The sequence below is a fragment of the Eulemur rufifrons genome, chromosome 24 (assembly GCF_041146395.1).
Source record: "Eulemur rufifrons isolate Redbay chromosome 24, OSU_ERuf_1, whole genome shotgun sequence".
Lineage (NCBI taxonomy): Eukaryota > Metazoa > Chordata > Mammalia > Primates > Lemuridae > Eulemur > Eulemur rufifrons.
In genome coordinates this window covers 18080602-18103480 of record NC_091006.1, presented here as the reverse complement: position 1 = coordinate 18103480, position 22879 = coordinate 18080602, and the positions used below count along the sequence as shown (strand labels likewise).

Below are 22879 nucleotides of genomic sequence, written 5' to 3'. Positions count from 1 at the left end.
GCTAGGTATAGTATTCTGTCCTTTTAAAATGATGGAAAAATAGTCTTTCCCAGATAAGCACAAATTAAGGGAATTAGTCACCACCAGACCACCCTAACAAGAAATGCTCAAGGCAGTCTTATATATGGAAATGAAAAGATAATCACCATTCCATTATGAAACCATGAAAAATTACAAAACTCACTAGCAGAGCAGGCACACAAGAATCAAATCTTATCACTATAGAAAACTACCAAAACACAATGATAAACAATGAGAGGAAAAAAGGAGCAAAGGATATACAAAACATCCAGAACACAATTAACAAAATGACAGGAGTAAGTCCTCACCTATCAATAACAACCTTGGTAAACAGATTAAATCCTGTACTTAAAAGATATAAACTATTTAAATAGATTGCAAAAATGATCGAACTCTATGCTGCATACAATAAACCTACTTCACCTGTAAAGACACATATAGACTAAAAGTGAAGGGATGGAAGAAGATATTCCACATAAACAGAAACCAAAAGCAGGAGTAGCTATATTTACATCAAATAAAAGAGACTTTAAGTTAAAATAGTAAGAGATAAAATCAGCAAGAGGATACAACAATTGTAAATATTATATATATGCGCCCAACTCCAGAGCACTCAGATATAAAAGGCAAATATTATTGAATCTAATTGGAGAGATGTCTCCAATTCAGTAATAGTCGAGGATTTCAACACTCCACTTCCAGCAATGGACAGGTCATATAGACAGAAAAATCAGCAGAGAAACTTAAATTTAAATGACACTGTAGATCAAAGGGGCCTAACAGACATTTACAGATCTTTTCATCCAACAGCTGCAGAATCACATTCTTTTCCTAAGCACATGGAACATTCTCCAGGATAGGCCACATGTTAAGCCACATAATAAATCTCCACAAATTTAAAAGAAATAAAATCACATAAAGTACCTTTTCTGGCCACACTGGAATAAAAGAAATCATTAACAAGAGGAACTTCTAAAACTGTACAAATATGGAAATGAAACATCATGCTTTTGAATGCCCAATAGGTCAATGAAGAAATTAAGAAGGAAACCCCAAAACTTCTTTAAACAAATGAAAATAAAAACAGAACATATCAAAACCTATGGAATGCAGCAAAAGCAGTTTTAAGAGGGAAGTTTATAGCAATAATGTCTACATCAAAAAATAAAGAGTTCACATAAACAATCTAACAATGCTTCTCAAGGAGCTAGAAAAGAACAAATCAAACTCCAAATTAGAAGAAAACAAATAACAAATATCAGAGCAGAAATAAATAGAACTGAGACCAAAAAAGCCAAAGATCAATGAAACAAAAAGCTGGGGTTTTTTTGAAGATAAACAATGTCGACAAGCCATTAGTTACACTAAACTAATAAAAAAGATCCAAATAAACAAAATCAGAAATGAAAAATGAGACATTACAACTGACACCAGAAATATACAAAGTTAGTAGATGCTATTATGAAAAACACCACACTAAGAAATTAGAAAATTTAGAGGAAATGAATAAATTCATGGACATATACAATTTACTAGGTTTGAACAAGAAGATAGAAAACGTGAAAGAAAAAAAAAAAAGAAATAGAAAAATGAATGGGCCAACTGCGAGTAACAAGACTGAATCAGTAATAAAAAATCTCCCATCAGTGAAAAGTCTGTAACCTCATGGTTTCACTGCTGAATTCTACCAAACATTTAAGAAGAACTAAATACTAATTCTTCTCAAACTCTTTAAGAATATTGAAGAGCAGGGAATTCTTCCAAACTCATTCTACAAGCCCACATTTCCCTGCCACCAAACCCAAACAAGGACACAACATAACTAAAGGCCAATATTCCTGATGAACATAGATACAAAACTCCTCAAAACAATACTGACAAGCTGACTCCAACAACACATCAAAAAGAGTGCTCATCATAACCAAGTGGAATTCATCCCACGGATAAGAGGATGGCTGAGCATATACGAAACAATAAAGATGACATATCACATCAACAGAATGAAAGATAAAAACCATATGATTAATTCCATAGATGCATAAAAAACATTTGATAACATTCAACATCCTTTTATGATAAAAACTATCAACAAATTATGAATAGAAGGAATATGCCTCAACATAATAAAGTCTGTAAATAACAAGGACACAGCTAACATCATACTAAACAAGAAAGAGCTGAATGCTTTCCAACATCTAGAACAAGACAAAGATGCCCACTTTCACCCCTTTTATTAAACATAGTACTGGACATTATAGCCAGAGGAATCAGGTAAGAGAAAGAAATAAAGGGCATCCAAATTTAAAAAGAGGTTGTCAAAAATTTCCTTGTATGTAGACATGATCATATAAATGTAAGGCCCTAAAATTTGCACCAAAAAACTCTTAGAATTGATAAACAAATTCAGTGAAGATGCAGGATATAAAATCAATGTGCAAAAATCAGTGCCATTTCTATACACCAACAAAAAAGTAGCTAAAAAAGAAATCAAGAAAGCAATCCCATTTACAATAGTTACAACAGAAATAAAACACCCAAGAATAAACTTAACCAAGTGAAAGACCTCTACGATGAAAATTACAGACCACTGATGAAGGAAACTGAAGAGGACACAAAAAAATGGAAAGATAGCCTATGTTCATAAATTAGAATATTGTAAAAATTAACATACTTCCACAGTGATCTACAAATTCAATACAATCCCTATCAAAATACCAATGAAATTATTCACAGAAAAAGCAACCCTAAAATTCATGTGGCATTACAAAAGACTTTGAATAGCCAAAGCAATCCAGAGCAAAAAGAACAAAATGGGAGCTATCACACTACCTGACCTCAAAATATACTATGAAGCTATAGTAACCAAAACAGCATGATACTGGCATAAAAAGAGACATATAGACCAATGGAACAAAACAGAGAACCAATAAATAAATCTGTATTATTTACAGCTAAATGAGTGTTGACAATGGCACAAAGACCACTCATTGAGGGAAGGACAGTCTCTTCAATAAATGGTGCTAAGAAAACGGATATCCATATGCAGAATGAAACTAGGACCCTATCTCTCACTATATACAAAAATAATCTCAAAATGGATTAAAGACTTATATCTAAGAAGAAAATATAAGGGAAAAGCTTCAGGACATAGGTCTGGGCAAAAATTTTATGGCTAAGACCTCAAAAGCACAGGCTATAAAAGCAAAAATAAACAAATAAAATTATATCAAACTAAAAACTTCTGCACAGCAAAGGAAACAATAGAGTGAAGAGAAAGCCAGCACAATGGGAGAAAATATTTGCAAACTATTCATCTGACAAGAGATTAATCTCCAGAATACACACCTCACACAACAGGAAAAAACCCCACTAATCTGATTTTAAAATGGGCTAAAGAGACATCTCTTAAAACGAAACATACAGGCCAGAAGTGGTGGCTCACGCCTGTAATCCCAGCACTTTGGGAGGCCAAGGCAGGTGGATCACTTGAGCCCAGCAGTTAGACACCAGCTTTAGCAACATAGTGAGACCCCATTTATATTAAAAAAAAAAAAATTAGCTGGGTGCAGTGACACACACCTGTAGTCCTAGGTACTCAGGAGACTTAAGCAGGAAGTTTGCTTAAGTCCAGGAAGTGGAGGCTGCAGTGTGCTATGATCATGCCAGTACACTCCAGTCCAGGTGACAGAAAAAAACAAAAACAAAAAATGAGACATACAAATGGCCAATAGATGTGAAAAAAATGCTCAACATCACTAATCATCAAGAAAATGTAAATCAAAAGGACAATGAAATATCATCTCACCCCAGTTACAATGGCTAGTATCAAAAAGACAAAAAAGAAACAGGAGTGGATGTGGAGAAAGGAACTCTTATACACTGTTGGTAGGAGTGTAAATTAGTAGAGCCATTATGGAAAACAGTATGGATGTTCCTCAAAAACCTAAAAACCGAGCTGGGCACAGCATGTGCTTGTAGTCCTAGCTACTCAGGAGGCTGAGGTGGGAGGGTCACTTGAGCCTAGGAGTTTGAGACTAGCCTGGGCAGCACAATGAGACTTCATCTCAAAAAACAAAACAAACAAAAAAACAACTAAAAATAGAAATATGTGACCTAGCAATCCCACTACTGGATACATAGCCAAAGGAAAGGAAATCAGTGTATCAAAGAGATATGTGCAATCCCATGTTTATTGTAGCACTATTCGCAATAGCCTAGATATGGTATCAACCTAAGCATCCATCAACAGATGAATGGTCAAAAAAAAAGCAGCATATATAGACAGTGGAATACTATGCAGCCATGAAAAAGAATGACATCTCATTGTTCACAGCAACATGGATAAGCTTGGAGGACATTATGTTAAATGAAATAAACCAGGCATGGAAAAATAAATACTACATGTTTCCACTCATATTTGGAAGCTAAAAAAGTTCATCTAATGAAGTAGAGAGTAGAACAGTGGTTAATACAATCTGAGAAAGATAGCGGGGAGAAGGGATAGGGAGACGTTTGTTAATGGATACAAAATTACAACTAACTGCAGTAGGTAGAATAGAAAAAAATACAGCTAGACAGAAGGAAAAAGGTTTAGTGTTCTCTGGGTTTGTAGGTTGAGTATAATTAGCAATAACATTATATATTTTCAAAGAACTACAACAGATTTTGAGTTTCCAACAAAAAGAAATAAATGTTTGCGGTGACCAATATGCTAACTACCCTGATTTAATCATTACTCATACATGTAGTAAAACATCACACCCATAAATGTATACAATTATGTGTCAATTAAAAATAATTAAAAGCAAAAAAAAAAAAAAATACTAAAGGAAGAATTCCAAATTATCCTGACTAAATATATTAGTTATTACAATGGGGACTAAGTCCATGGTGGTAATTGTGAAACTCACACCTACTTGCGATACACATGCATATTCACCTGTTAAAATTTCAGTCACTTTACAGCCATCACACAATCTTTTATAAAATGAAAAATGAGATTCCTTCACTTTTGTTTTTCTGAGTTTATCATAATCCTATAACTTAATTTAGCTATATGTTTTATTTTATTTTGGCTGTAATAAGACCTCTAGAAAATTGTTCAGGTAGAATTGGAAGTCATTCCAAAGAGGAGTAAAAATTTGAGAAATCACAATCACAGGGAAGAATTAGGGCTCCACTGGGTTATCACTATGTACAGTTACACTAGTATCCCAATCCCACAGAAGAATAAGGAAAAAGAAATAAACAAGTAAATCAAGATCAAGAAAATGTGTATTGAGTGGTTAAAAACACATGGAGAAGCAATTTGGTTTTTGAAAAATCAAAGAGTCTCAAGTGTGTAGTAAAATATGTCCATTCACATGTATATCCTATCTCCTTAAAGATAAAATTATTTCGTAACTCAAGCTTCTATATTTCTCACACAGACTTATGCTCCTGCTTCTCAAGGGTGGAGACAATGCTGTGGAACAAAGCAGGCTTTCATAGAACATTTTAAAAAATAGCCTCATTTGTCTAACTGTACTGACACTGGATAGCCGTGAATGTATGCACAGGGAAAAATAAAGAGGGCAAGGCCCTTCTGTTTCTGAAAAATTTACCTCTCCTCAAATAAAACAAGAAATGACAAATGGCCACGGATTTGTCAAGGAAGTCTGAAAGAAGCTGTGCTCCCATTTCTTTCTCATTTCTATGTCTCTTTCTCCTTTCTTTAAATATACCTGAGAAAATATTTCACTGTAAACTAAGATGTGGCTGAATGTTTTCCTATGTGCACAGCAATCAGTGGGTCACTCTCATGGGTGAATTCTCAGGCACAGAATAAGGATCTAGGTTGGGTCAATTTCTAACATGATTCTTCAGATGGCAAATGAGGATCTATCACAAGTTTTTCCATAGAAATAGCACTTAGGACTTTCTCTTCAGTATGAATGGCCAAAAGCTGAGTAAGATGTTTCCTCTGACCACAGATTTTCTTCAGTAGCTATATGAAAAAAATCTTTCCTTAATAGAAATTCTTGGATGTTGACTGAAGTTTGTACACTTATAAACAGTCTTGCCACATCTATTACACTGGTGGGGTTTCTTCCAGTATGGATCCTTCGATGCTGAGTGAGGGATGTGCTGCGTCTGAAGGCTGTTCCACATTTACTGCACTCATAGGGCTACTCTCAGTGTGAATGATGGAGTGCTGAATGAGGTTTTCACTCTGGCAAGAAACTTTCCTACTCTTGATGCGCTGATAAGGCTTTTCTCCAGCGTGAATCCGCTGGTGCCTTGAAAGGGGTGACCTGCGGTTGAAGGCCCTCCCACAGTCTACACATTCATATGGTTTCTCCCCGGTGTGGATGCTAAAGTGTCGAATAAGGTTTGTGCTCCGGCAAAAGGCTTTCCCACACTCAATGCATTCATAGGGCTTCTCTCCAGTATGAACCCGCTGGTGCCTCGTGAGGCCTGACATGCGGGTGAAGGCCTTTCCACACTCTAGGCACTCATAGGGCTTCTCTCCAGTGTGGATGCTGAAGTGGCGAATGAGATCTTTCCCAATACTAAAGGCTTTCCCACATTCTTTGCACTCAAAAGGTTTTTCTCCAGTGTGAGCCCTTTTATGCAGGATATAAGTAGAGTAGTGGGTGAAGGCCTTTCCACAGTCACTGCACACATAAGGCTTCTCCCCAGTGTGAATCCGCTGGTGCTGCTTGAGGTGTGACCTGCAGTTGAAGGACTTCCCACATTCCATGCACTTATAGGGCTTCTCCCCGGTGTGGATGATGTAGTGTTGAATGAGCTCTGCACTCTCACAAAAGGCTTTCCCACATTCATTGCACTCAAAGGTTTTTCCAGTGTGGCTCCTGTTATGCAGGACAAAATTGGAGCGGTAGGTAAAGGCCTTTCCACATTCATTGCATTTATAAGGCTTCTCTCCAGTGTGAATCCGCTGGTGCCGCGTAAGGTGTGATCTGCGGTTGAAGGCCTTTGCACATTCACTGCATTCATAAGGCTTCTCTCCAGTGTGAATCTGCTGGTGCCGTGTAAGGTGTGACCTGCGGTTGAAGTTTTTCCCGCACTCCAAGCACCTGTAGGGCTTCTCTCCTGTATGGATGATGTGGTGCTGAAGGAGGTGTTTGCTCTTGCTAAAGGCTTTCCCACATTCTGTGCAATCATACGGTTTCACCCGAATGTGAATCTGCTCATGTTGAACAAGGAGGCAATTCTTTTTAAACACGTTCCCACATTCCTCACATTTATAGGAATTTTCCCCTTCCTGGATCAAGGGATACGAAACTGCTCCACATGAGTCACATTCATAGAGACCATCTTCTGGAGAGACTTGTTCCTGTATAATCATTGAACATAAACCATCATCTGTCCCCAAACCATCATGGTCAGGGCTCATTTTCCAAGGGAGCGTCTCCTTCTGCAGGTCCATCCAGTGACCTTCCTGCATTTCTGATGGCCCATCCTGATCCTTGGCTTGTTCTAGCTGGGAGTCCCCTGAGGCTCCCTGTGTCAGTTGCTCCTCGAGTGAGACTTCCTCAGGCAAGGCCAGATGAGGAAGGGTAGGCTCTGTGGTCCTGGGTTGTGTGCTGTCACCTGAAGGGAATACAATATACAAAAGGGCTTAGTAGGCATAGCCACATGGAAGAAACAAAATCTCTATTTCAGTGAGAAGATGAGAATAGTGATGATTTGAAAATAGCTATGATTTGAAATCCCTGAAATCCAGGTTTGCAATTTCTTTCTCTTTGGTGCTTGAACTCTTGACACTTTTAAAGGGAAACACAGAGGAAGAAGCCGGGACTAGGGAGCGTCTGGAATAGAGAGCCCTGCTCACAGTCAAGACTGGGATGGGTGGACAGAGTAAAGATGATGCTGTATGTGGTGAATATACTCAAAGCAAGAACATGTCAAGGTGCTACAGAGGCCCGGGAAGGGGCACCTAATGCAGCCTAGATGGGAGACATGAAGAGGTCAGGGAGTCTTCTCAGAGGTGGTGCCTCATGAGCTGAGTCCTAATGGAGAGGTGCAGTTGCCATATAGAGAAGATGGAAAGGATCCTTCAGCCTGAGGAAATAGACGTACAAAGGCAGAGTCTCCTGAGAATCCAGGGAACTACAGTGAGAGAATGCGGCCGTATGACAGGTGGGTTGGTGAGGATACAGAGACATGTGGGGCCAGAGATAAAGCTGATGCCCAAGATTCTGCCTCAAGGACAGCTGGAGATGGTCATGGTCACTGCCAAGACAGGGTTCCTAAGACACAAGGTGAACACGATCTGACTAGACATGTTGAGTCCACTGTGTCAGAGGAACATATAAAGTGAAATGGCTAACAAAACAGACTGAATCTTGAAAAAAAAATTATAAAACTTTATTTAAAGATAATAAAAATCTATATGAAGAAATTAATAACATAAAGTTATCAATTCTCCCAAAACTGATCTATAAACTCAATATAACTCTAAAACAGCAACCTGAAAAGATTAGAAAAAGACACAATCTGATAGAGAAAAATAAAACTTTACTTCAAGACAACAATATCTATATGGACTTAATATAAAATCATCAATTCTACTCAATCAATGTATAAATGCATATATAATTCCAACAGGTTTTACCAGGGAACTCTAAAACTGATTCTAGAGTGTACATGAAAAAGCTAAGTCCAAAATATCCCTGCAGGAAAATAAAAAGGGGGACCCACCCCATCAAGCTAGAGAATTATTCTGAAATTATAGACTCCAAGATAGTGTGGTACTTGCGCAGGAACAAGAGAAACTGACAAAGAGAAAAGAGTAGAGAGCTCAGAAATCCATTTACACACAGAAGGAACTTTGATAGATAGCAGAGAAGGTACAGCAAGCACCTCAGTAGTATAAGGAAATATTTAGTAAAGGACACAGAAAAACTCGGTACTCACATGTGGAATAAATAAAACTGCATTCCTATATCATACCATCTCGCTCAAAATCAAGTTCAGTTTGATAAAGACTGAAATATCAAGCATGAAGATTTTTGTTGTTGTTTTGACATTTTTTTATGTTTTGTGTTGTTTTTACAGACAGGTCTCACTGTCGCCCAGGCTGGAGTGCAGTGGTGCGATCACAGCTCACTGCAGCCTTGAACTCTTCCTCTCTCAGCTTCCCTATTAGCTGAGACTACAAGCACATATCACCATGTCTTGCTAATGTTTTATTTTTTGTAGAGACAGGGGTCTCACTATGTTGCCCAAGCTTGTCTCAAACTCCTGGTCTCTTAAAACTTTTGTATAAGATAAACAAGAATATCTTATTGATATTGTGGTACAGCAAGATTTCCTAATCAAGACACAAAAGTAGTGCTCATAAAAGAAAGGGATTAAAAATTATAGTAAAATAAGAAACTCTATTCAACAAAAGATACTTTAAAGAGATTGAAAAGATTTAAAATTTAAAATCTAGAAGAATATATCACAGTATAACTAATAAAATGTGTTTATATTAGTTTTATTAGGAATGTACAAAGAATCTACAAATCCAAAAGAGAAAGGCAAATAAGTTAGTAGAAAAACAGGCATTTATTTATCTGAAATGACATTTCTCAGAAGAAAATACAGAATGGCCAAAAATCATGTGATAAGATGCTCACATCAGCATCTTAAATGCATGTAATGAGAAAATTAAATGCATGTCATGAGAAAAATGCAAATCACAACATAAAGATACGATTAAGTACCCATGTGACTAAAAAAATGGCAAAAAGAGGCGTATATCAGTTGTTGGGTTATAGATCAATGGATCTCTCAGACTTTCCTGGAGGATGTGTACATTAGCATAACCCCTTTAGGAAACAATGGATATTAACTTGAAAAGCTGAACATCAGTATAAACTATAATCCAATAATTCTACTTTTAGGAACATTATCATAAGAAACTCTGCACACGTCCACAAGGTATACGTGTACATAAAAACTCATGGCAGGACTTTTGTGGGAATAAAAAAAACGTAGACAATTAAATGTCCTAGGAAATAGATGAGTACACTGTGATACAGTCGACCAATGGAATAAGTGATGCCTACAGCATCAGGCATCATGAATTTAAGTTAAATAACACAAGTTAAAGAAGCATATCCCAGAAAACTACATCAACCATAACACCATGTTTTAAAAAATTAAAAAAAAAAAATTAAAAGTGTGCAATACACTATTTAGATGCACACACACACACATACACAGACACACTGTAAGGCAATCCTGAAAAATACTGAAATGACAAGTTAAAGAAACAGACAAACTCCTTGAAAGACATAAATTACCAAAACTGACATAAAAAGAAACAGAACATCTGAATAGTCCTAGATCTACTGAACAAACTGAATTTATACGTAAAAGCTTTCCCACAAAAAAGAAACGGGGTAATAAAACCATGTTGTCTCTGTGGAGGAGTCACGAAATGGAAAAGGGATAGAGGTAGGCAGGCTGGTGCTACAGACTGAATATTTGTGTCCCATAGAGTTCATATGTTAAAACCCTAATGTCTGATGTGATGCTATTTGGTGATGGGGCCATTAGGAGGCAATTAGGTCATGAAGCTGGAGCCTCCATGAGGGGATTAATGCCGTTATAAGAAGAAACACCAGAGCTTGTTTCCTGTCTCCTCTTCCCACCACGCTGAGGATACCAGATGGCCATGTGCAAATCAGGCAGTAGGCCCTCACCAGACACCAGATGTGCCAGTACTTTCATCCTGGACTTCTCAGCTTCTAGAATTATGAGAAATAAATGTTTGTTGCTCAAGCCACTGAGGTTATGGCATTCTTGTCACAGCAACTCAAACTTGCTAATAATAGGGTATGAGTAATGTTCTCATTCTTGAGTTGGGTGATATTGTTATGAAATAAATAAGCAAATAATTATCATATTAATTAATCAAGGTTATTCATGGATCAATGATCAGAGTGTGTCATAAGCCAATGTTTATGATTAATCAAAATATGAACACCTGAGGTCCACTAAGAAGAGTTAGAGACCACTTGTATATTATAGTTTCAGACCACATGGCTGGGTGTGGTGGCTCAAGCCTGTAATCCTAGCACTCAGGGAGGCCGAGGCAGGCAGATCACTTGAGGTTAGTAGTTCAAGACCAGCCTGAGCAAGAGTGAGACCCTGCATCTACTAAAAATAGAAAAAATTAGCCAGGCATGGTGGTGTGCATCTGTAGTCCCAACTACTCGGGAGGCTGAGGGCAGGAGGATGGCTTGAGGCCATGAGTTTGAGGTTGCCCAGGCAACAGAGCAAGACTCTGTCCCCCCACAAAAAACAAACAAACAAACAAAAACAACCAGAAAAATCCTAGGCCCAGTTCCAGCAAAACTCAATATTAGTTTTTATTGTGGCACTTAGCAAGCCACTCAAATTCCATAAGCCTACATTAATCTTCAAAAAAATAGGGCAAAAGATAGAGTCTGCCTTATAGGACTGTAGTGAAGATGAAGTAAAACACTGCATATCCATGTCCAGCACAGAGCAGGGCACCAAGAAAGAAACCAGTGCATATTAGCTATCATATTTTATTATGAGTTAGTTAAAGAATATACATCTGGGACCTAACAGGGAAGTATGTAAATTGAAAATGTAAAAACACAGGGATTAACCTTGGAAAGTATTTAAGAGTAAAAAGGATGGGCTCTGAGTTGCCTAATGAAGCCAATATTAAAGTGGAGATCACAGTAGGAAGAGAATGAAAATCCATGAGAAAAAGGAAAGAGAATTCAAAAGGGCCAGATGCTCAAGCACAGTAAAATCCAAAAAGTTTGTGCTGTACCATGAGTTGATACTGCTGCAATGTTAAGAGTGTATCTCTGCAGCGAGAACCCCTCAGTTCAAATCCTGCCTATACCAAGACAGTTGGTGTTAAATAAATTCATTTAGCTGCTCCCAGTCTCAATTTCCTCATCTGAAAAACTAAGAGACTCTCAGTTTCTACCTCATAGGCTGTACTGAGAGTTAAACAGGAAAATTCCTAGGAAGCACTTGGCACAATGCTAGACATCACATGAGAGTTCAATAAATTATAGGCCATCACCATTTATCATTATATTCACTGTTGTGTTTGAAAATCAGATGAAAGCAGTGACCTTACGATGGTTTCACTGCTGTGGTACAAACAGCACCACAAGTACTCAAAGAGTTAAGGGAAAGTTACCAAGTGCTGACGAGGATATGGAGCAATGGAAGCTTTCACAGGCCAATGGTGGGAATGTATGTTGGTGCAGCCACTCTGCAGAATGGCTAGGCAGTTTCTATTAAAGCTGAACATATACCTACTCCATGATCCGACCTATACACACACTAGAGTATATTCCTAACAGAAACCAGCATTTACATCCACAGAAAACATGCACAACAATATCCTCAGCAGCATTCTTCATAATATCCAAAAACTAAAAACAAGAATTTCCATCAAGAGAGGAAAGAAATGAATAGCAGTTTTCACACGAGATACTACTATAGCATATTGAGAATGAACCAACTGTAACTGTATACAACCATATGAAATGAACCTCATAGACATGATGATCCAGAGAAGAAAGAAATGACAGACAGCATTCTGGGGGGGTTCAAGAACAGTCAGAACTAATCTATGCTGACAGAGTCTAAATATGGGATGGAAGAACAGAAGAGGCTACTGAGGGCCTAAGACCCTGATGAGGTGCTGTACATAGCCTATGTATTGATGTACGTGGTGGTTACTTGCATTTACATATAAACAAAAATTCATCAAGCAGACTTCTTAAGATTTTTACACAACATGAGTTATATCTCATTCAAAAAGGAAAAGACTATATGAGCAAATGGAAGATATTAAACACAAGTGTATACATTTCTTACAAGTATGAGACAATTTCACCAAGAAGATTGATTGCACAGGGAAAGTAGAACAAACACCAGTGTGAAGCCATTAGAGAAAAATTTATTTGTTTTGCTTTCCCCTAATGTAACGAAATTGAGCATGTTTTTATGCTGAGTAGAGAATAAAGTTAGAAAAGAAACAGAAAAGAAGTAAAGAAACGAGTTCCCTGAAAAGGTATGATCTACATTCTGGGGCAAGAATTGGCCGAGGTCAGGGCAAGACCTCCTTTAGGGAGGTGATAATGGAGGCTAACACATGTGAGAGATTTAGATGAATTTGTAAGGGTTGAGAATCAGGCAACAAAAGAACATAGACTCTATTTTCCACATAAAAATATGCTGAGACATCAGTGACTAGGTAAGGGGCAAAGGTTGGGAACAGGTCTGAGAGGCTGGGGGAGCTGATGCAGGAAACAGAGCAGAGCAGAAGCACAGAGATGTGGGGAGAACAGATCAGAGTGGTTTGGCATCACCCAGACAGAAGATGATGAGACTAGGGGTATACACAGTCTAATGCAGGCAGTGAGGGGGATGGATTCAAGACACATGCATGATATAAAATGGACAGGATTTGTAAATGTCTAGACGTAGGGATTGATGGATTTGGAGGTGTATAGGAGTTGTCTGTGGTTGTACTCAGTCTTCTAATTTACTTGCATGGCATGGCCATTCACTGATACTTGGAATATGGGAGAAGTGGGCAACATCATGAGCTCCTTTTCAGGCATGTTCAGCTTGAGGTGCCTTTTCCACATTCACAGATGTGGGATTGAAGAATGAAGGATGGGAACAGACTAAGAGGGGCTGCAGAGGGGCTGGAAAGACACGTTCCTGGGCTGGGCAAGCCGGGACTAATAGAGGGGAGAGAGACGACTCTGCGGTGGTGCCAGTAACCACACGTGATGGCCCTAGCGCCCTCAGCTGCCCAAATGTGGGGCACAGAAGGCCAAATGGCACCTTTAGGTTCTAGAAAAGTGACTACTTCTAAATATCTCTTTGACCCTCAGATGATGGGTGGAGGGAGAAGATAGGAAAGGGGTATAGCCGAGCAGAAAAGGCCTTGTTTCCTCACAGTTCAGATGGAAATATGAGATATTATTACTTTTCATTAAAACTAGTAACATGGTATGAATGTTACTACCATTCTTTTACAGAGCCAGTCACTATGCATCAGGCACAGTGTCAAGCACTTTCATGCATAGTCTATCACATTCTCAAACAACTCAATGACATAAAAACTATTAGGAATAGAATTCTTTTTATTTATTTTTTCAGAGATGGGGTCTTGCTATGTTGCCCAGGCTGGACTGCAGTGGCTATTCACAGGCCCAATCATAACCCACCATAGTCTGGAAGTCCTGGGCTCCAGTGATCCTCCCACCTCAGACTCTAAAGTAGGTCGGACTACAGGCACAGGCCATCATGCCCTGCACTACTACAATTCTTTAGAAACTAACTGAGCATAGTGGACTGACTAGATGTTCGCCAAACCATTTGCTCTTCTCCTTGGGCACCCACATTTCCAGTCCCATGCACCCAAGTGTGGCCAAAAGTCTCAGCACGGGAATGTGAGGGGAAGTAATGTGTGTGGAAGTGGGTGTACCACCTTCCCTTCTCTTCTCTCATTTCCCTGCTACCAGCTGGAGGATGCCAGGGAAGCCTTAACACCTCATGCCGATGACAGAAGGCACCTAGCTCTGTGAATAACTGTGTGGTATAGAGCTCCTCAATGACCCATAGGCCCCTGGTATGAGAAAAATAGTTTTCATGTTGTGAGCCACCAAAATCTTGGAGTATACCTGTTAGAGCAGCTAGATTTAATGTAGCCAAACTTACATGCAAAGGCACAAGATCATGCAGCTTCCCCAGGGTCACATGGCTGTTTCATGTCAAAGCTAGTTTTAAAGCCTAAGCAGTTAGGGCCAAGAGCCTGAACTTATTCAATGTACTCCACACCTCCCCATGAGCAGTGAAAAGTGTGAGGGGGCTGAGCAGGGTAGGGGGCACAGAGACCACAGGTTAAATGGCTCCATGGATCCCAAACCCCCAGAGAGGCCACAACAAGAAGATTCCCACAAAATTCAGAGGCAGTGTTCACCTTTCCATCTGTCATCACCCCAGCCTTCCCAGCTGCTGGCTCCTACCTGCACAGTTTTGAGAGAGATCTTCCTCCACCACCTGTAAGTCCTGGCTGTGCTCCAACTGGTAGATCGGCTCTGGTTTAGACAAAGAACAACCTGTGCATGGAGAACAAAAGAGGACACAGGGTGTCTTGTTGGAAGAAAGAAACCTCTCAATCTAGTCTGGCACTTCAGGATGGGGAAGACCTTGAAATGAAGCTATTCTCATGAAGTCAACAAAAGCCTCAACTATGACCTGGAAACCAACTGTGAAAAAGCCATAATTGGGCCTGTGTAGACAGCATCAATTCCCTTTGAACTCCTTCTTATAGAATCTCAACACGGTTCAGATATCTTTCCTGAAGGGATTTGATAATTAATACAAGTCACAGGGCCTTAACCTCCCTGTGAATCATTAACACCTAGGAATGCCTCGCTGCAACTGCAGACCAACTGAAACAAAATCTGAGTGTGAGGCCTGGGCATCAGTAGATTTTAAACATTCCCCAGGTGACTACATCCCCCATGGCAGGTGGAAAAGCCTTGGTCTGCTTCATCTTGCAAATGACATCCCCGATCACCAGGAGACTGAGGCTGACAGGTGACTTAAACCAGCCACTCTGAGGAGAGATAAAGCCTTTATTCCAGGAAGGGCTGAATGAGAGTTTCTGCCACTTCTGTTGTCATGCAGCATCCTGGGACTTCAGTGAGGGAAGCTGCCTAGAGACCTGGACCAGGGAAGTAAAGAAACAGACAACAGGGTTGGCACTCCCCAACCTGGGAGCCAGCCAAATGAGCTTCTTATTATGTGAGATAATACTGTCCCTCAGGGTGAAGATCGTATGTGATGACCTGTCATGTGCAGCTGAACACATACGAAACGGTAAAAGACATGAGGACTCTGTAGAGAAGTTAGTGGCACAGGCATCAGGACCCACAGAAGCCTGGTCTGTCAGATCCTGAACCATCAATCATCTCGAAGCAAATGTTCACTCACTTCTGCTACGTGCCTGGCAACAGGCTCCATGACAGCACAGTACAAAAGGTGAATCCGTCCGTCCTTTCAGCTTTGTCAGGATCATGCGTCCCACCACCTCAAGGCCCTTGCACATACATGCTGGCCCTTCTACCTGGAACGCTGCTTGCTCCTCTCCCTTAATCCTTCCAATCAAGCTTTGAATCTCAGCTCAAATGTCACTTCCTGAGAAGACACTGTGGTGTGGCTCTGGAATCCAGGTGCTTAATGAATCTGCCACCCTGCCATGGGATTTTCACTTCTAACAGTAAGTCAAAAACTAACACAGTCATGCACCACATAACAACGTTTTGGCGTTTCTAGGTTTAGATACACAAATATTTACCTTTGTGTTACAGTTGCCTAGAGTATTCAGTACTATAACATGTTGTACAGGTTTGTAGCCTAGGAGCAATAGACTATACCATATATCCTAGGTATGTAGTAGGCTATATCATCCGTGTTTTACATAAGTACACTCCGTCATGTTCACACAATGATGAAACTGCCTAACAAAGCATTTCTCAGAACATATTCCCATTGCTAAGCAATACATGACTGTATTTATGTAGTGCAACCACATCCCTGGGACTGTGCCAAGCAATTTAAATGCATTGCATTTTGTAAAAAGTGAAAAAGTTAAGCATTAATTTAGAAAAGAAATGATATTTTAAAATATCTTTTATTTAGAAAGAAGAGGTGTCTTCACTGATTTAAGTCCTTTTTTTTTTTCTTTTTTAAGAGAAGGACTTACTGTCAACCAGGCTGAAGTACAGTAATGTAATCATAGCTCACTACAGCCTCAAACTCCTGGGCTCAAGGACTCCTTCTGCCTCAACCTCTGCAGCAGCTAGGACTACAGGAGGGTGCCACCACACTCAGCTATTTTTTTTAATTTTTTGCAGAGCAGGGTCTCACTACATTGCCCAGAATGGTCTCAAATTTTTGATTCTCCTCTCTTAGCCTCCCAAACTGCTGGGATTATAGGCATGAGCCACCACACCCAGGCATGTAAATCTTTTTTACATCCTAGGCAAAGCGTTATATTGCTATTCCTATGGGCCTTGCTCATAAAATGCTACTTTTGGACATCCTCACAGCACCTGCATGAAATATGTACTGCAATCACCACTGTTTCATAGAGGAAGAAACTGAGGCTCAGGCAGATAAAGCATATTGCCAAAACTAGGGAAATGGTGAATGGCCAAGCAAAGATAGAAACTTGAGTCTAGTTATCACTAGCAAAAAGCTACACATTGTTGTCCCAGAAAATGCTGAGTCTAAGCGTGATGATAATGATCATGACCATGATGATCACCTCAGTAACAGCAGTTGCGGTCACAGTTGCTAACCTGCACACAGCCACCTATCACCAGGTACTGTTCTAAGCCATTTATCTCACAATAGCCCTGTGAAATAGAAACAGGCATACCTCAAAGATATTGCCGTTCGGTTCCAGACCATTGGAATGAAGCAATTATTATAAAGTGAGAAACACAAATTGTCTGTTTTTCCAGTACATATAAAAGTTATATTTACACTATGCTGTATATTTTATACTATACTGTAGTCTATTAAGTGTGCAATAGCATTGTGTCTAAAAAAACAATGCACATACCTTAATTAAAAAAACTTTATCGTGGGCACAGTGGCTCATACCTGTAATTCTAGCTACTGGAGAATCTGAAGGGGAAGAATTTCTTGAGCTCAGGAGTTTTTCTTTTTGAGACAGAGTCTCACTCTGTTGCCTGGGCTAGAGTGCTGTGGCGTCAGCCTAGCTCATAGCAACATCAAACTCTTGGGTTGAGCCCAGGAATTTTAGCAGTGAGCTATGATTGCACCACTGCACTCCAGCATGGGCAACAGAGTGAGACCCTGTCTCAAGAAAGAAAAAAATTACTTTATTGCTGAGAAATTATAATGATCATCTGAGCCTTCAGTGAGTTATAGTCTTTTTGTTGGTGTAGGGGTCTTGCTTCAATGTTGATGGCTACTGACTGATCAGGATGGTGGCTTTTGAAGGCTGGAGTGGCTCCAGCAATTTCTTAAAATAAGACAACAATAAAGTCTGTGGCATCAATTTACACTTTCCTTTCTCTGTACCATGTGATGCTATTTGATAGCATTTTACCACAGTAAAATTTCTTCAAAATTGGAGTTACCTTCTCACACTCTGCTGCTACTTTATCAACTAAGTTTATGTAATAGTTTAAATCCTTTGTTGTCTTTTCAAAAACATTCACAGTATCTTCACCAGGGATAGAATCCATCTCAGAAAACCACTTTCTTTGCTCAACTACCAGAAGCAACTTTTTTTTTTTTTTTGAGACAGAGTCTTGCTCTGTTACCCTGGCTAGAGTGCTGTGGCATCAGCCTAGCTCACAGCAACCTCAAACTCCTGGGCTCAAGCGATCTTACTGCCTCAGCCTCCCGAGCAGCTGGGACTACAGGCATGCGACATCATGCCAGGCTAATTTTTCTATATATATTTTTAGCTATCCATATAATTTCTTTCTCTTTTTAGTAGAGATGGAGTCTCGCTCTTGCTCAGGCTGGTCTCAAATTCCTGAGCTCAAACGATCTGCCCGCTTCGGCCTCCCAGAGTGCTAGGATTACAGGCGTGAGCCACGGCGCCCAGCCCAGAAGCAATTTCTTAACCATTCAAGTTTCACATCTTCAGGCTCCACTTTTAACCCCAGTTCTCTTGCTGTTTCTACCATATCTGCAGTTACTTCCTCCATTGAAGTCCTGAACCCCTCAAAGTGATCCATGAAGATTAGAATCGACTTCTTTCACATTCCTCTTAATGTTTATATAATATTTTGACCTTCTCCCATGAATTATGGCATATAGAATGGTCAGGGCACAACTAGGCTTCCTCCCAAGTACTATGTCAGTCCCTCAAGGGGCTCCGCTGAAAATTCTGCCTTTGGGTTCTGCAAAACACCGCCATATCCTTCCAGCACATTGTTCACCTTTGGCTGTGACCAAAGGCAAACTATGTTTCTTCCCTATACCTCTAACTGAAATACAAGAAGATCACTCCAGAAAATGAATGAAGTTATACAGAGCAGGATAGTGGGCTCCTAACGCCTTTTCAACCAGCCAGGCCTGACGCCAGAGGGTGGAATGAAGGAGGCTTCAGGTGTTCCAAACAGGGGAGAAGACAGGCCTTACCCAGAGAGACTAGAAGCCCACAGGTCTCCAGCATCACCTCCTGGTACAAGATCCTCTGGGTCAAGTCCAGCTGCCTCCACTCTTCCTGGGTAAATATCACAGCCACATCCTCAAAAGTCACAGACACCTGCAAAGTCAAACAGAGGTAGCAGTGTTTGCCTTGGGACTGTGGAATAGGATTAGAACCTGTCACTCCAGCACTGCAAAAGATCCATAGAGAACCAAGTGCCAAATCACCAGTAGCCCCAGAGGGCCCAGATCTGTGCCAGGCTGAAGGGGGAAGCAGATCCTACCTTGGAAGGATTATCAGAGTGTAGAGGAGAGAGAAGCCTCCCATGCAGGAAGCCACTGGAGACTGAAACAAAGTTAGGATCATTTTGAGTGGACTGTAAGGCAAAGAAAATAAATGTTCTGAGATATCAGAGGAATGGGAAAAAAAAAAAAATAATAATACCAATGCCAGCACCTAAATCTTTCCAGTCCCCACTGTGTTCCTGCCTCATGCTGAGGGGCTTTCTAGGCCATGACAAAATGACTAAAAGTCCCCAGCCAGACTTCTGCGGTCTAACACTAAAATCCTGAAATCAACATTTGCCTACTGTGTGACCTTGAGGACCTCACTTCATTTCTCTGAGTCTCAATTTACAGATCAATACAACAGTTTTATCCACTTCACCCAGAATAGTCAAAAGATTTTAAAAAGATGTTTGTAAAGGAACCTGGGGTGAAGTGCCACAGCCCCTGGGGTCAACACCATCATTGTCTCCATGTTACACTCAGAAACCAGAGCCCCACAAACTCTATCAGTTCACCTGAAGTCACACATCTTATGAGTATAGGCAGGAATTGAACTCCTGCCTATAGTCTCTCTAGTCGATCTTCTAATCAGATCGACTCACACTCCTCCATTAATACAGTCAGTCTACAGTTAATGAGGAGGTGAAGCACTTTAAATCCATACATCCATTTCAACCAACCTAAAAATATTTCCATGGATATGGACAGAGGAGCACAGTCAAAATCACCCAATTCATAGAAAAGTCACTTGAGGTAGAGGTATCTACCTCCAAAGTGGCAGGGCCTGTACCAGCTCCCATTGCCTTTGCTACTCATTCAGGGCCTTGCCAACACCCACTGAGAATCCACAATGAGGCATCACTTCTTTTTCTACCTGAGTCCTCCTGGCAAGTATCCATGAGGCCAGGACACTTCAGAAACAGGGAAAAGAAGTCACAGAGGACACAGCAGGCTATAACCATGAGAACATGGACCCTGTCTGGCCAGGATGTCCGCCCAGGCTGAGAAGGAAGGAACATTCAGCAAAAGGCCACATGATCTAGTCCTCCCAAGACCTGTGTCAGCAGGTAAGGGGGTAGTGGGAACCAAACAGGTCCCCTGGGGAATCCTTAGACAACCAATATACCATTTTTTTGTCCATACAGTTCCACCTGCCTGAAATATCATGTTCTCACACGTCCAAGCTCACCTGCTAGAAGGAGGCCTGCTCACTGTGTAAAGGTTTCTTTAGTTGTCACCCCCAGAGCTCTGTACCCATTGTGGGTAGGAAAAGGGTAAAAACTCACACTGCACTGGTTACTAGTTTCAGATATTTAAGAGCTGTAGTGATCTAGGGCAGGTAACTGTACCTTTGTGAGCCCCAAGTTTCTCTTGTTTAAAACAATAATGACAAAAGAACCTAAGTCAAAGGAGTTGAGGATTAAATGAGGTGATACATAATGCCTGCCTGTCAACCCACAGCAAGGACTCAATGAAGGTCAGCTTCTACAGTTCTCTGCAATGTTTTGTTTTGTCTTTGCTCCTACAACATCCTGGAACAACTCAATACAGCAGGCTTCTTTAATATTGCCAGATCCCCTGCACAAAAATGCCAGACTCTTGGGATGCGTAGAAGGGACCACTTTCACATGAACTGCTAAAAAAGGCCTCTCCTAATAGGTGACATCTGAGCAGAGGCCAGAAAGATGTGAGACAGAGGCCCCACAGTTAGTTATAGGGGCAGTGTCCCAGGCAAAGGGAAATGCAAGGCAAACGCTGGGAAGTGCAAGAGAACTCTGCATGGTCAGGATGATATCTATAGAGCAACAGACCAGCGAGAAACCGAAGGACAAGGTCAGAAGAGGTCAGCTAGGGTGGATGGGGTAGGGACCTGCAGGCAACACGTGAGGTCACACTGATGCTAAATGTGATGAGAGCCCTCAGAAGCATCATTCATCCTTGAACCACACACTGAGCACGTGTCAGAGGCCCGACGCTGTTGGAACACTGCGAATAATATAAGTGACAAGCTGATAAGGGAAACCCCCATCTATTACTTAGCACAGCAGCCACCAGAGACCCCCACCCCTCCCAGAAGACCCACATTAGCATAAGACTAACCTAACACTTGGCACATTAGCATACCACTAACCTAACATCTAGCACATCAGCATAACACTAAACCTAATTACCTGGTGCAAGACACTAACCTAACACCTGGTACATTAACATATCACTAACCTAACATCTGGCACATCAGAATAACACTAATCCTATTGCCTAGTGCAAATACTAAACTTATTACCTGGCGGGCATTAGTCACCTGAAACCCCTCCCCTTGGATCACCCCAACTTAATAAAAATGGGAAAAATTGGGTAGACGGTGCTCAGAATTTGGTGGCAAGACCCCTCTGAGCCCGCCGGCGAATAAACGTTGATTCTCCAACTCTCCGTGTGCCGCTCGGTTTGTCCTCGGGACCACTCGCTGTAACACTTGCCGTAACAAAGCCACGACCACTTCTCATAAGTAAAACACAACAAAGAGACACCCAGTGGCTTTCTCGGTTCCCACCCGTCCCGGGAGGCCTCTCCGAACCAGCAGAGCTGCACGAAGGCCAAAACCCTCGTCCACTCACCTGCGCCGGGTCCGTCCACGCCGCTGCCATCCTGGGGCCTTGTGGACCAAGCGGGGTCCGGGGATCCCGCGGGCTCGGCAGACCCCAGCCCTTGTGTGTCCTGGGGAGATGACCTCGGCTGACTTTCGCAATCCAAGCCTCAGTTTCCCCCCTACACAAAGCCCAGGACACCGCGTCAGATCTGTGAAGACGGAGGGCGGGTGCAGAGGTCAAGGCCCCGACGGGCGCCCACGGGTCACCCTGCTAGTGAAGAACAGACGTGTCAGGCTAGCACACACGCGGAGGGTGGGGAGAACCTCCTCACTGCCTTCCCTGTTCGGCCGGTAAAACCCGGCCACCGCTCCACGACCAACAGCTTCGCAGGACAGAGACGGCGCGGCGGGATGACGTCACCACGATACGATAGGAAGTCCCGCCTCTACGGCCATAGGCCACAGGAAGTGCTTCTGTCCCAGGCTGTCATTGGCCCAGAGCTTGCGGCAGGCGCACGGGGCAATGCTTTCTGGGTAATGCAGTTTTTCCCTCCCACGGGGCCAGGCTTGGAGAAGTTTCCAAGCCTGCTTTCCTTCGGGTAGGTGGCACTGTTCATTTTGTTCCAGGTGGGAACCCAAAAAGTATGTGTAGGACAGAATGAAGTTAATGCAAAATTTAGGCTTGTAAAAACAATAGCCGCAGGAGTCGGGGGAGTCCCTGGACTTTGTAGTTCTAACAGACAACTGCAGCCAGCATTCCTTCCCCCT

The 22879-nt window shown here is 41.3% G+C and overlaps 1 protein-coding gene across 3 annotated transcripts; it reads right to left on the bottom strand.

The window, feature by feature from the left end:
• Positions 1-5525: 5525 nt before the first annotated feature.
• Positions 5526-22467, bottom strand: LOC138374545 (zinc finger protein 460-like). Of its 3 annotated transcripts, XM_069457471.1 has the most exons (5): positions 22140-22467; positions 19228-19354; positions 15060-15152; positions 6315-7617; positions 5526-6147 (listed from the first exon to the last, which is right to left on the bottom strand). In XM_069457471.1, the coding sequence occupies exons 1-5, from the start codon at positions 22167-22169 to the stop codon at positions 5946-5948; spliced, it is 1755 nt and encodes a 584-aa protein (XP_069313572.1). In that variant the 5' UTR covers positions 22170-22467; the 3' UTR covers positions 5526-5945. The 3 variants fall into 3 exon arrangements, with proteins under 3 accessions (XP_069313572.1, XP_069313571.1, XP_069313573.1); XM_069457470.1 differs by having other exon boundaries at positions 6047-7617; XM_069457472.1 differs by lacking the exon at positions 15060-15152 and having other exon boundaries at positions 6047-7617.
• Positions 22468-22879: the final 412 nt, after the last annotated feature.

What these genes read in the sequence shown, in the direction of transcription:
- LOC138374545 (XM_069457470.1), bottom strand. Translation starts at nt 22,169, where the DNA reads ATGGCAGCGGCGTGGACGGACCCGGCGCAG. An exon ending in CGTGGACGGACCCGGCGCAG is followed by an intron (nt 19,355 to 22,139) that starts GTGAGTGGACGA and finishes TTGACTTTGCAG; the next exon opens with GTGTCTGTGACTTTTGAGGA. An exon ending in TGGGCTTCTAGTCTCTCTGG is followed by an intron (nt 15,153 to 19,227) that starts GTAAGGCCTGTC and finishes CTCCATGCACAG; the next exon opens with GTTGTTCTTTGTCTAAACCA.